We start from the raw sequence: 12,761 nt of genomic DNA, 5'->3' as shown, positions 1-12,761 counted from the left end.
AAAGAAAAAAAATGCTGCATGAAAAGTAGGAAAAAGACACCTGGCAGAAAAAAGGAAGCATGTTGATACTCCTGACTTCTCTAGCTAACCATACTGGGCTTTTTTAGAATAAAGGATTCTGGGAACTACTTAGAAATTACTTTTCCTCCCCATCTTAAGCTGTTACATTTTGTTTTAGAGCAGTTTCTGTAAACAATTTATTTGCATAATTCAAATGGTAGAATTAAAATACGAGAATTTTTAGCTATACATGTGCTGATTTAGCAGAACCTTAACATAAGTCCTTATGTCCCACTGACTCAAATTTTTAAATGAGTAACATGTTTTACTGATTAGGGGTCACGCATCTAAACACTCTATGCATAACCATTATCTACTGACATATTTCTTAAATGGGTTGATATAATGTGCTGTGTCTTAGACTTTCCCGAAGATTTTGTCTTGCAATAAGATATTTTTCTTTTTTTCCCCTCCCTCCCCTTGCCTACTATATGTCTCTTTTGAAACTAAAGCAATGGAAGACTTGTTATGATAATCACTGAATTACTAGCGCTGTTGTTTCTGGCAGAAAAGAGTCAGTTGTGCCAAAAGATTACTTTTGCCTTTGTCAGTGCCAGCCACGACTTTTTACTCAGCTCCTGGACCAGTTACAATGAAACAACAACAACGCTGTCAGCTGCAAAATGCACCAAACTTCCACAAACTGCTGGCTCAATATAGTCGTGGTTTTGCATTTTCAAAGAGCGTTCTTCAGCCTTGAGCATCTTTCCTGCAGTACACAAAAGGTGTCTATAGTTTTTATAGGGGTGATTGTACTGTACTTTCTGTTTAACATGCCTTCTGCAGGCTCTCTTTGTCAAAATAGTATTTTGTAGCATCATAAAACACATTTCCTAAGGAAATAATGATGAGAATACTATTACTCCAGAGGTAGTTATTTACAGTATTTCCTTGCATTTTATTTTGTAGTGTGGCCTGTCCGAGATATATGCATGAAAATTTTATAGTTGCAATATAAAGTTAGGGTATAGGGATGATTGTATGAAGTAACTTGCACTCAGCTCTTATTTATAAGTTGTGACACTTAGTTCTTATTTATAAATTATGACATTGTAAAGCTTCATAAATAGTTTATATTATACTTCACATAAAGAATTTATGCTCTATATCAAAACTCTTTATGAGAGAAGTTTGGGTGACAGAGAACTAATGAGTTGTGATCTGTAGGCCAAAGTGTGTGGAAGTCTGCAATTTAGGATGGAAGTGTTCCACCTGTTTTTAAAAAAAAAAAAAAAAAAAAAATCTTGTGATACAGATAATCAGGAACCTAATTACTAGAATAGTAACCTTATCCTATATGAATGAATTGGCTATAGGTATTCAGGTACCTTTGCAATTAGTTGTTTTGGGATGTGGTTTAAAGATGGTTTGACCAATTAACTTTGAATAGAAAGTAATTGGAGAAAGTGCTGGCAACAGTGTTTCTAATTGTTGGCTAGATAATACATGGGATATGTATTCTGATACTGAGTTTAAAGATCTCCCTATTTTTCCTTCCCCTTTCTCTTTTGAGCTGTAACCTGGATTTGCATAAAGGGAACTGATTCTAGAAGAACCGTTACAGAGTTAGATTCCTGTTTTAATAGGGCAGACACCATGAGTCTCTGTGTTGGTTTGGTGGTGTGGTGTTTTTTTTTTTTTTTTTTTTTTTTTCTTTAAGCCATTGAAATATAACCAGTCTGTTTTGCCTTTTTCCCCCCCTTATGCTAAAATATCTTGCATGTCATGTAAAGGCCAAGCAGGGGAAATAATTTCGCACATTTTACAATACTTAAGCAAGACATGTGAGCAAAGAGTAGATAACAAGTATGTGTTTCACAGTATGTGCTGCAATATTCAGTGCTTAAGATGCAGGATAAATCAGGCTGTGCAAAAAGCCAGGCTAACATCGTTGTGCTTGTTTTGTTACTCATGCTAATTTCTTGTGGATTGGGTAGGGCAGACACTGCAGATTGGCACATCTTCTTGACTTTTTATGCTCCTGTTTTCAGCAGCTGCAGGTGTCCAAATGAGTAGGTTGCTTTGTACCCAGCTCCATTAACAAGGAAACTGTTCATCTTAAGTTTTGTTTTTAGAAATACTGCTTTAAGTGTACAGAAGCAGATGAATTTGCTTTAAGTTTATGGAAGCGGATCAATGTGCTTTCAGGTTGCTTCAGAGAACATTACGCTTTTGCTATCTTTTCTTATAGGTCTGTATTTTTCTTTTTATTGCTAGGTATGGATGAGCGAACAGGTGCCACATCCTGGGGAACAAGCGGTCAGCCAAGTCCTTCATATGAATCTTCAAGGGTAAGGTTTCCACATAATAATTCATAGTGAACGTTTATGGGAATGTATAATGAAAATCAGCAGATGATTTGGCAATGTTTTTGAAGGGTAAGCTCCTTTAGAAACACCTATTAGCATCTTTTAGATAATTTAATGACTTTGATATGCTGCAAGAGTGATTCAGATTTCTAAGGCTAAAAAAATATATAGATTAAGAATTTATGGAAATAAACTGTACATAACTGTATACTTGAATGATGAGCATGTGTTTTATTTACCTTATCGTCAGAAAATGAAAATAGAAGTCATGTTACTTATTCAGGAACAGATTTATTGGCAAAGTATAGGGAACGCTTGCCTCTCCATTAACATTAGCCAGCTATAGTATGTGCTGTGTCATGATGTTGGAGAGAGGCTTCTCTTTTTAAGTACCTTCCTCCTGTTCCCATTGCAGCTTCATCCATCCTGCTTATTGAGCTAAAGGTTTTCATAATATCTAATATCCTAAAATAACATTGCCTTTTTAAAATCCAACTCAATGGTCAAAAGCAAGCTTTCCCCTTAGTAAATCACATTCCTTTTCATCTACTCAGTTTTCTTTTTATGACTATCTATGCCTTAAAAAGCCAATGAGCTAAGTACCTAATGAATTAATTATTAGAAATACACAGCATAACTGATGGGCCTAGTCTGAATAATCTGTTCTGATTTCAGTCCCCTTGAGCCAGCGAGCTGTGTTAGCTCTTGCACCTTTGCAGCTTTCTCGTGCTGTGGAATGAAGTGGGTAGGCTGCCAGGATGTTGTCCAGCTCACTGGATATTGTTAAAACCTCTGTCTGACTTTGGAAGAGAGCATTAGAAAGATTTATCATGAAGTCCTAATTTTCCCATTGATCTTCGGTAAATAAACTATAATAAAAAGATAAAAGAACTTTATGGGTCATGGAAGTATTTCTGTGCAACCTGGAAATCAGGTGTTCTTTTAAAACATCCTGCATAATTTGAGGCATGAAGCCCAGCCTTCAGATGCCTTTTCTACATTTGAAATGGAATCTTATTACGCAGCTTTAAGTAACTTGTATTCTTAATGTGTTTAGTGTTTTGACACTCCTTTATGATGTTGCTGATCAGTTTTAATCAATCATGAGTTAAGCTGATCTAACTGGAATTTGAGCTTGTGATTCATCGGCTGTGTGGCTGTATTAATCACATATTTTTTTATGTTAGGGGATCAGCCGGCTAACATTCCAATAATGTAAAGTTAGGGTGCCTGGTGTGTTGGTCTTTTTTGTTTGTTTGTTTGTTGTGTGGTTTTTTTGGTGTGCTTTGTTGTTGTTGTTTTGTTTGTTTTTTTACTATAATGGAAGATCATGACACTGGTCAAGAACCAAACCCTCCACAAATTATACCATTATACCCTGAAGCTGGTAATAAAGGCAGATGTTAGTGCTCTAACAGAGGTACACCAGACGTTAGAATGATAGGAAAAGGTTGGTGCTATTTGGTTGTATCATTAAGAAAAACATGTATGTAGGTAAATGTAGGTTTGTCTTGAGCCCTATGGAAGGCTTCAGGACAAAGAGAGATGTTAAATTCTTATACATGTCAGGTGTCCTTCTCTCCCCAGCAATTGTAACTTGGACTTAAAATAGTTTATATTTAAAAAAAAAAAAAAAAAAAAAAGGGGGAAAAAAAAAAAAGAGCAAGACAGAAAAAAAGAAATTTATCCTCCCAGCAAACAGTTCTTGCTGAATCATAATTTATGTTAGGACAGTTTCAGCTAAAGCCAGTTGGACTCTAGCCAAACTGAATATATTGTTAAGAGTTGATGGAATCTATCCCCAGAATGTTATTGAAGTATTTCTTCCTCTGCTGGCTAAGTGCAGAGGATTTTTTTTCTTGCATGCTAGTAATTTGAGATGATACTGAGAGTTCATTCTGAAGCCCCAGTTATTTACAGCTTGTGATGGTTTGTTTGTTTGTTTGTTTGTTTGTTTTTAAAGAAAATATGTTCACTTTTGTTTAAGCTGGAGCATACTGTTTTAATAGGCCTTTCTTAATTCAAGCTAAATACATTATAAAGTATGTTTAATTTTAGAGAATTGGCAGTTTATACTGTCTGATTTTTTTTTTTGGAAAGTTAGAGACTTTGAAAATACTGACATATATATTTATTTCCCTACTTGTATTTGTGGCTGAATTTAATGATTTTATAGTATGGCTTTGTATACATCAGTATAAAATTTAGAACAGGAGAAGACTGAATACTTGCATACAAACTTTCTTGATTTACAGACTAAAAATGAAACAATTAGGTTCACCTCTTCCCACTGTATCCCAAAACAATGTTTTGTATGTTTTGCCTTCTCTTTTTAAAAAAAACAATCATTTGTTCCTGTAGTGTTGAGGTGGTAAAGTTTTTACTTCGATAGGGGATTTTTTTTGTCTAAAGGCAGCAGAAATCATTGTAGGGGGGAACTCCAGTGGTCCTAAATTCTAGTGAAAGATTATTGTAAGTTGAATATTTTTACAAATGTCTTCCTGTACTAACTTTCTTTTTGGAAAACCTGCTGAATTATATAGATTTAAGAGCAAGTCTCATATTAACATAGAATGTGACATTACACTGTCCATAAAATTTCTCCATGGGGTCAGCTTAGCTGTGAGCTGATGGCTACGCAGTCCTGAAGCATTGGTACAGCAGCAGTTCCTGATGGGATCGCTGACCAGGTAGTGGATGCTGGTACGTTTAGATTTTCCCGAGAGCCTGGTGTGGTTGGGTTGTCACAGGACACATCAGCCTCTGGTGCTAGGCTTTGATAGGTTACAAAACATGTGCATCTCCTTGGTTTTATGTAGTATATCATCTTAACGCACTGAGGAATAAGGAAGGCCTGTCCCACAGGGTCAGGACAGATACTATGCTGAATCGATTTGAAGTGGCTATCCAAAGGAATTCAGAGGGTTTGGCTGATGAATATAGGTCTTTGCCCAGGCCTTCAATACACCTAAAAATTTTATAGTGGGAGGGGAAAAAAACCAACTTTCTGTAGAGGCCCTGTATGAAGCAATAAAGAATGGTTATCTGGGATGTCATTTACATGACAACAATTTCTTTTAAAGAAAACTGAATTCCTTTTACAGGAAAACTCCATTCCTGTGTTTTCCTGAAAAAAGTGATGAACACTAGACATATATACTGTCTGTATATAGAATTGGTAACGGTTAAGAGGCACAAATTAATTCATCCATGGCCACGTTCTTCTGCAAAAACGTAGAACAAAGGAAGTTCTCTTCTGCATTGAAATCACTGAAAAAGCACTGGACTTCATTTACCAGTCTAAATCAAGTTTGCATGCATAAATTTGGGCTAAGATGTATGGTCTTTATTTTTTGGTCTTCTTTCAACTAACAAGACACGTTACACTACTGGTTCAGAATTTTGAATAAAGATGAGTTCTGACTACTACTTCTGCTGCCAGATCAGATGACTCCGAGGAAGAGGTAAAATGAGCGTGTGGGTCTGTACTGTAAGAATATAGATCAGAGTTTCTAAGATGCAGGGCAAATGATACACTTAGTCTTTCACATTCCTAGGTTATTCCTTGTGTTGATTAACATACAGAGTTTAAATAAGTTATAATTGTCTTACACGTTCAACTTTAACTTCAAAGTCCAGTGCTTTTTCCCATAATTTCAATATAGAATGTTATTCTTGTACCAATTGTTCTTACTACTTGCCTGTTTACAGGAGAATGGCAGTCTTCATGGAAAAAGCTCAGATCTCTCCACGGACATAGAAAAGTTGAAACCTCAAGAGGTACCACTTATTCTTTTTATCTTGCGTGTGATTTCTTTTTAATTTTTCTTTTTAAATCTGCGTGCAGCCTGCTACTGGAGTGTTCCTTTAAAAGTCACAATACGGTCACCAAATTATGTAAGAATTTAAATTGTTGGCCCAGAATTGGCTGTAATTTCCAAAGGTACATAAAGATAAGCAATTTTCAATTAGAATTGGAATTTGGTGACAGTTAAGTACATACCTGTTAAAGGCTAATTAAATAAGACAGTGGAAGACTGGCTAAAGGAGATCTTCCTTTCCTGTCCTTTCCCAACTCCTGCCGAAGGTCTGTTCAGGTCAGTATAGATGGTCTGATTGTGTCCAGCAATGATGCTTAAGGAAGGAGTGTAAGTATAGGGCAAATATTTTGCCACCTTTATTGTCATACTCTTCTGGCAAAGCTGAGCAGTTATGGGCTTAGATTTCCTGAACAGAGCTGACCTTCTGGACGTTGTTCTTAATAGCTATTGGTGGACTTGTTCTCTGCGAGTTGTGAATTTTTCTGACGTTGATTACAGTTTTGGCAATAGTTACAAGTGTTTTGTGGCAAAAATATTGATGTTTTTGTCTTAAGTGTGCTGACCAGTCATTTAACTGATTTCCACCGTGTTCCTGTGTTCTGAATAGTAATGATTGGTTTTTACTGATGTGCTGCTTAATTTTTTTTTTTTTTTCCCCACAAACATCTTTATTTTACATGCCACTTATATGTCTCTCCTCAACCAAATTGAAGAATCATGATCTATTGATCTCTGCTTGTATAGTAACTTCTAACCTGTGGTTAGTTCTTGGTGCCATTCCCTGAACCTTTCTGCTGCTTCTGTATAAGTTAAGAGTTAGGGTGATTATGGCTGCATGCACTAGTCAAGATGAGAGTATACCATCAATTTCTGCGTGACATAATGATACTTTCATTCTCTGTTCCTTTCTTACTCGTTACTAAGTCTTGCATTTTTTGACTGTCACTGAGCTCTGAAGTGATATTGCTTCAAAAACTATGCAGAAAAATAAGAAGGTATTTTTTCTTACATTGTACAGTAGTTACCACATTGTTATGACATCGAGTTATTTTTTCCACGTTTCTTTTGTATTTGTTTACACCAAATTTTATCTGCTGTTTTATTGCCAGTTTCATGGAGGACTTTCTTTGCAACTCTGCACTAACATTTAGTTACGATTATTTTAAAATGTTTTTTGTTATCAGCAAATTTTACTGTGTCTTTGTTCACCCACTGTTTTTGATTTATTCATGGAATTCTTGAAGAATTTTGGTCTGAGTACCGTTTTTTGGGGGAGTGGGGAAAAGACATTGGTAACTTGTTTTCACTGTGAAAACTGGACGTATATTCCTGTGCTTGGGGCGGGCTGTTTGTTTATGTATTTTAATCTTTTGATCAATAATTAATTCACAAAAGACCCTTCTCTCATACCCCATAGCAGTTCAATTTATTTTAAGAGTCTCTGGTAATACCTTATTAAAAGCTGGAATATTCTTATTTTAATAGTGTTTTGAACTAACATTGAAGGCTGAGAATCACTGCAGGCTTGAGAAAACCTTATATATGAGCCTTGTTTTTTCATTACCTAATAATGTTAAACAGTGTTCTGACACTGAAAGAGCAGTGGGTATTTGTATTAGAATTGACTGTCATGATCTTAAATTTGTGAAAAGGTACAAATGGAGACATTAGTGACTTCTGTGTGGAAAATGTCTTTTGCATAGACCAAATGTTTTGTTAGAAAAATGAATAATTTGAAAATATATCTATTGTGGGGGAAAAAAAGAAACAAGTAGGAAAGCTTTATTTTTTAGAGGAATAATTCAGGAATGGTAATTAGCAAGTCAGTGGAATTCTATGAAGTGCTGATGGTCTCCCTTATTCTCGAGTGGTTATACTGAAGTCCATATACAATACGGTGTCAAAATTTTCTGTCTCTGGTGATGCTTGTTTTTCTTCCAACTCCCCAATCTTGCTTTTACTTCTATATGTGCAACAGTGGTGGTTTTTCAGTGAATATCTTCTCGTTAATGCATGCAAGTCCCTCCCTTGTCTGAGTGATACAGAGCTAGAGATATTTTTGCATATGTTCATAATCCCTTGCAGTAGAAGGGCAGCTGGCTCTTAGTGTATGTTGCAGAGGACTGTAAAGCTGCTTTTTGAAAGCCTTGCTCTACTGAGCTCTTCGAAGCAAGTTCTGAGGTACTTGAACCAAGTAGCATGTTTGCTGCACAATATATTGCCCTATAGCACTTGAAAGTTTTGTCTTCCTGTTGTGAGATACTTCTGAACTTTTTAGCTTTCCCGTTTTATTTGGGAGATGTAATTTATACTCATAACCTAGCAACAACTTGGTATAATCACTTTTTTGGGATAAACATTGTCTTTTAATTAAACACTTTTCTACCATAGTTTTTTATTGCGGTGTGGGTAATGGTTGCTCTTATTTTCTGAAGAATAATGCTCCGTGAGGTTTTCTTTCACTGTTTTGATTTTGTTGTAATGTATCTTTGCAATAAAAGGAGCAAATTAGTTTTTCATCTGTTTAGATTGCTGTCTCCAAATCAAGCAAATCTAAAAATATTTTTCATAAGACATTTCCTTGCTGGATAGCCTTTTTACATATACACACATAATTTTAACTGTTAAAAATTTAGCATAAATTACCTGAGGTATTTTTCTTCCAAGATCTGAACCGTGGGTATTTTAAGTATCTTCCAGCATTAAAAGCTGCAAGTGTATATTTTGACCCGATTTAACATAGAATTTAGCTTCAGTACTGAGTATGCAGTTTATCATCCTTTTTCATTTACGTAACTCTGCTATGTATCTACTTGAAGCCAGAGTTGAACGGATCAAGATACCACTGCTAGATTTAGATGGTTTTGTAGCATCAGTCAACAGGTTGTCAACAGGTTATGCCCTCTATTGTATGTAAAGTACTCAGACACGAATTGGAACCCAAAATACTGTATGCCCAAACTATTGCAAAGAAGTCAAAAAATAGTACTGAGATAGCAGGTTTTGAAATAGTATTTTATACCTCTTAATCTCAGGTACATAACAAGAAAGGAAGCTGTTAAATAGCAAAACAAGACAAGAGGGACACAGAAATACAGTAAGTGTTATCAAGTCTGTTGTATTTGTGTCCTTTTTGTCCTCTGTTGTTTTTTTTTGCGGGGGAGGGAGGTTGTTTGGTGGTTCTGCTGCTGGTTGTTTGCTTTTCCTGATGTATTCTATAAGTAAGCAGATGATTCAGTGTGAAATCAAAGCCAAAATTAAATATCCCATATTCAGTGCACAGGATACGTAAGCTGCATTTGCGAAAGTTATAATTTGATTTATGGGCAGCACTTTTCAAAGCAAGTTCTGATATTTAAGTTCTGAATGCTTTAGTTAGGTTTTTTTAAGTATTGTCTTTAAGCATTTATTGTTAGTATGTGGGCTATACTTGTATTTTATTTCCTGGTTTATAGCTTAGATAAGAGATAGAAAAACCTGGTTTCATTCATGTGAGCTATATCTGTTCACAAAAGTTTTCCATGTGGCCAAGGAATTGTCCCATTACATATCATGTTGATATTTGTCTCTCTGGAGTTGAGAGAAGTGTAATTGGCCATTGGGTTTAGCTGTTTAAAACCAGATTCATTGTTCACTAAGTTAACTTCCTTGAGATGGATTCAGAACTGGAGAAAATGATGATTATTTCAAAATAGATTCCTTGTTCAATGTGTTATGTCCCCCTTCCCCTTCCAAAGCTCTACCAGGTTAAATATAAACAAACCATGTTTTCAGTTGTACTCCTATTCCATTCCTGCACATGTAGCTTTCATCTATTTCAACTCGATATGTGGAAATAAGCTGAAGAATATTTGTAGAGCTCTGTTACAAAACATGTAACTTACAGTGACACTTGGAGGGTACCTGTGAAAGCTCTCTTGACTTCTCCCAATAATACCTGAAATCTGGGGTAGTGATATCTGGTGGTTTTGGTTTGGTGTGGGTTTTTTTGGTTGTTTTTTTTTTTTTTTTCCCCATGTAGCAGGTGACCAAGTAAGGTATAAAGCTACTTTTCTGTCTTTAGGATATTGTAGTGGAAGGTTAAAACTTGCTGATAGTGAAAGGGAATCAGAGTTAAAACTAGAAAGCGTACAGCTCCTTGTTTCTGGTGCAGTTGGGTGATCTCAATCAGCTAACTGCATTCATTCCACTGTTCAATAAGTATGATACAAGTTTCTTGCACAATAAAGCAAGATGGGGTTGAAGTACTGCCTGTTCTCAGTGGGCTGGGAGATGGCATGCACGGACCCTGCGGAGGGGAGAGATGTTTGTTTCCTGGCATATCAGATGGGTCTTCAGCTTGGTCTCTTAGCATTTGGATTGTAGCAGGCAACTGACAGTAGTACGGATAAGGTGGTCTAAGGAGTGTGGGGAGTCTCCCATCATCGTCTGTCTGCTTCGTTCCCCCCTTCTCTGGCATTTTTCCTTGTTTAGAAAGTTAAGGCAATTTTCTGTTTGACCTCTGACAGATCTGCATGCTGTCCTTACGGAGGATGTTGGTACTGTTGCACCAGAGAAAAGCAGGTTGCTGGGTGCATTTATTATTGGTTGTGTTAGAAAATAGTTGGTAATTGAATAAGCTGTTTTTCATTTTAGTTTTTAATCATAATGCCAGTTGGTTGGGGTTTTTTTTTTTGTTACATAGGAGGCTTATACATTGTTGATTAATTATGTTCAGCCACAAACTGACTTATCCTGTAATTCCCCATTCCCTCACAGAAAAGTTTCTATGCACATTCCTCTGGTCCATAGAACTACAAAATACGGTCAAGTATAGTTGCAATTGCAACATCTGAGCTAATAGTCTATGTATAAATAACCTGAAAATAAGTTTTCAGACTTAACTTGTTTTGTTCTTGTAGAGTTGATTGGAAGTTCTATATTTTCAGACTTAAAATTATTCAAATCGTATGAAGTACTTTATTTAAAAATGATAGACTGAATTATAAAATACAGCCATGTGGATCTCTTTGCTTCTTTAGTACTTTTCTTTCAGAAGTGTACTTGGGAACGTATCCTTTTTGCTCTCTTGCTGTGCCTTTCCCTGTTCTTCTCAGGTGAATACTTTGTAAAATCATTTTGGTCATGGTTTTGAAACAACATTGCTCCCAATTAATAGTTTGCTGCAAGACAGTGATTTAAATGGAGTTGTACTATGACCTGTGACAATGTGATGTTTCTTGGTGTTCAGTTAAGATAAATTAATATAGTGCAGGTGATCCTCAAGGCAAAAAGGAAGAGTACCCTTGTCTGGATTTATTTTTAGCTTACCTTCATTTTTGCAAGGTTCTTCCTGATCTGTGTGCTCAATAGACCCAGCCAGGTTTTGGCTCTGTAGTCTTTCCTCTAGGAGCCATTGACAAATACGTAGATGGAATGTCTGAAAATACTCTTTCCAAACCAAAATGGTTGTTTATTTCTGGAAACATACATGATCACATAATACATAATCTTTTAAATTAGCTAGGACACCTTGGTATGGCTATTGTCCAGAGCCTCTTGTCTAATCTTCAGTCAGTGACTCACCATAATGTTCCTGGGTGTAGTGAGTCTCTCTGGGTCGGTCAGTCGGTTTGTCTGTCTCACTGTCTCTGCATCTTGCTTTCTCTCCCCACTTCTCCCTCCTTGTGTTTTTTCCATCTTGTTTGTCTTTAGAACTCTCAGATTAGTCTGGAGAGGCAGATAATCCAAAATAAAGTGGATTTCAGCAGTAGATTCACTGTCGTTCATTTACACATTAGTCATTTAGATGACTGTTGCCTGATTCATATGATCATAGCCAAGTTTAGCTTGGAAGGGACCTCATTATTCCTGAGTTTTAAACAATTAGTATTTCTTAGTTAAGGTCAGCCAAACTATAAAACTCAAGGAATCGGAAGCAGCATATATTAAACTTAATCTTTTGGTCAGTAGCCACATCAAACTGCAAAGTCAACCATTCATTTTAGTGGAGTTTTAATGTCTTAAGTTTAAAGGCGATGAGCTATACTGTATGTTGCTAAAATGCAAATACCCACTTACTGATCTGGCAGCTTGGTTATGAGCCACAACTGGGTCTGATTTTGGTCTGTTCCCGGGGACTTGTGTAGGAGAGGGCTTGGGGATAAGGGAGGACAAACAAAACAAAAAAAGTCTGTTTTCTCTAGTTTAGTGGACTTGAGAAAATAAAATGCTGTGGAGTAGTTAACAGTACAGGAAGAAGTTATTCCATTAAGTCAATAAATGCATGGGAAAATCATGTGCCATGTAGTTACAGTGTCTCCTTCATTTTTCAAATTTTACCCTGAAGTAGAAATAGGATGTTGTGCTTATTTAAAAACAAAACCTAACAACCCACAACTTGAGTTAGGGTTAGGAGTACAGTTTTGCTTATGCATGGACAAATCCTGGTGTGACTTCAGAAAATAATTACTAAGGGACAACAGTTTTATGTTTTTGGAGTGGAAGCAAAAGGGAGAGGGTGAATCCTACGGAAGCCCTGGAACCAGCGCAATGAAAAGGGGTAGGAACAGTGAGCCAGGGAGGCTCTTTT

General features: G+C 36.3%; 1 protein-coding gene across 5 annotated transcripts in view; it reads left to right on the top strand.

The window, feature by feature from the left end:
• The window catches only part of TCF12 (transcription factor 12), a 175,413-nt gene that overhangs the window by 45,403 nt on the left and 117,249 nt on the right, over positions 1–12,761 (top strand). For all 5 annotated transcript variants that reach the window (XM_082322642.1, XM_082322640.1, XM_082322639.1 and 2 more), the window contains 2 exons: positions 2,278–2,351; positions 6,081–6,149. In XM_082322642.1, coding sequence (XP_082178768.1) covers positions 2,278–2,351; positions 6,081–6,149 — 143 coding nt within the window. The remainder of the gene's footprint in view (positions 1–2,277; positions 2,352–6,080; positions 6,150–12,761) is intronic.

Source organism: Platalea leucorodia, assembly GCF_965183815.1.
Source record: "Platalea leucorodia genome assembly, chromosome: 9".
In the NCBI taxonomy this organism is placed as follows: domain Eukaryota; kingdom Metazoa; phylum Chordata; class Aves; order Pelecaniformes; family Threskiornithidae; genus Platalea; species Platalea leucorodia.
The sequence above is the reverse complement of the archived record's forward strand: the minus strand, read 5'-3'. Positions and strand labels throughout refer to the sequence as shown.